The sequence below is a fragment of the Eimeria tenella genome, genomic scaffold, assembly GCF_000499545.2.
Source record: "Eimeria tenella Houghton genomic scaffold, Eth_scaff2617, whole genome shotgun sequence".
Lineage (NCBI taxonomy): Eukaryota > Apicomplexa > Conoidasida > Eucoccidiorida > Eimeriidae > Eimeria > Eimeria tenella.
In genome coordinates this window covers 1-988 of record NW_013542489.1, presented here as the reverse complement: position 1 = coordinate 988, position 988 = coordinate 1, and the positions used below count along the sequence as shown (strand labels likewise).

The following is a 988-nucleotide window of genomic DNA, read 5'->3' as shown; positions in this document are numbered from 1 at the left end:
GAAGAAACAGCAGCGGCGGCGGCGGCGGCAGCGGCTGGCTCGGAGGCGTCACCGGGGAACAGAAGCCCGTGCTGCTCTCCCCACTGTCTGTACACCAGGGCCTCGTTCTCCGCTGCTGCGGACACCGCATGCATTTGCAGTGTTACTTGCGCTACAGCAAAGCGCAGCAGCAATCTGTTTTTGCTGCTGGAGAGCAGCAGCTGCCTTGTCCTTACTGCTGCCAGCCCACCAATTTACTGCTCGTGGATTCCCTCCCGGGCTCCCTTGCCACGCTGCTGCTCAAGCAGGCGCTGCAGCGCAGCAGCGCGCTTGCTGCTGCAGCAGACCCGCCGGCAGCAGCAGCAGCAGCAGCGGCGATCCAAGCTGCAGCAACAGCACACGTCCCCCCGGGCGCCTGGGGGCTCCGCGGCGCCCCCTCCCTCTTTGCTGCTGCAGCAGCAGCAGCAGGGGCGTCGGAGGGAGGCGGCTGCAGCTGGGTGGAAGTGCAGCAGCAGCTGCGCCGCAGGCTGCTGCTGCTGCAGCAGCGGCGGAGGTCCCTGCAGCAGCAGCTCGGCCTCCCGCTGCGCTGCCAGCACTTGGGCTATCCGCTGCCGCCTGCTGCTGCAGTCAATGAGCTGCTGCTGCTCTGCAGCGTTGCTACTCGTGTGTCTCCTCTTAGCTTCCCCGCGCCGCTGCTGCTGCGGGGCGAAGCAGCAGTCATGGCAGCAACTGCAGCAGCAGGCGAAGCAGCAGCAGCAGCAGCAGCAGCAGCCACCAACGCCCTCTTCTGGGGCATTGTGGACCCGCCCAGACGAGCAGCAGCAGCAGCAGCAGAAGAAGACCTGCAGCGCAGCAGCGACAGCAGCAGCAGCAGCAACGGCAACAGGAGGCCCCTCAGGTACAGAGGGGCCCCCACCCTTCTCACAGCGCAGCCCCAGCCCGCGCAAGAGCTGCAGCAGCAGCAGCAGCAGCAGCAGCAGCAGCGCGAGCGGCACCGCCAGTACGCGTA

The 988-nt window shown here is 67.2% G+C and overlaps 1 protein-coding gene across 1 annotated transcript; it reads left to right on the top strand.

The window, feature by feature from the left end:
- Positions 1 to 224: 224 nt before the first annotated feature.
- Positions 225 to 613, top strand: ETH_00039285 (uncharacterized protein; the record flags this gene model as incomplete). Its single annotated transcript, XM_013375262.1, has 1 exon — positions 225 to 613. A coding segment is annotated over one exon (389 nt), but the record flags the coding sequence as incomplete, so codon positions are not given.
- Positions 614 to 988: the final 375 nt, after the last annotated feature.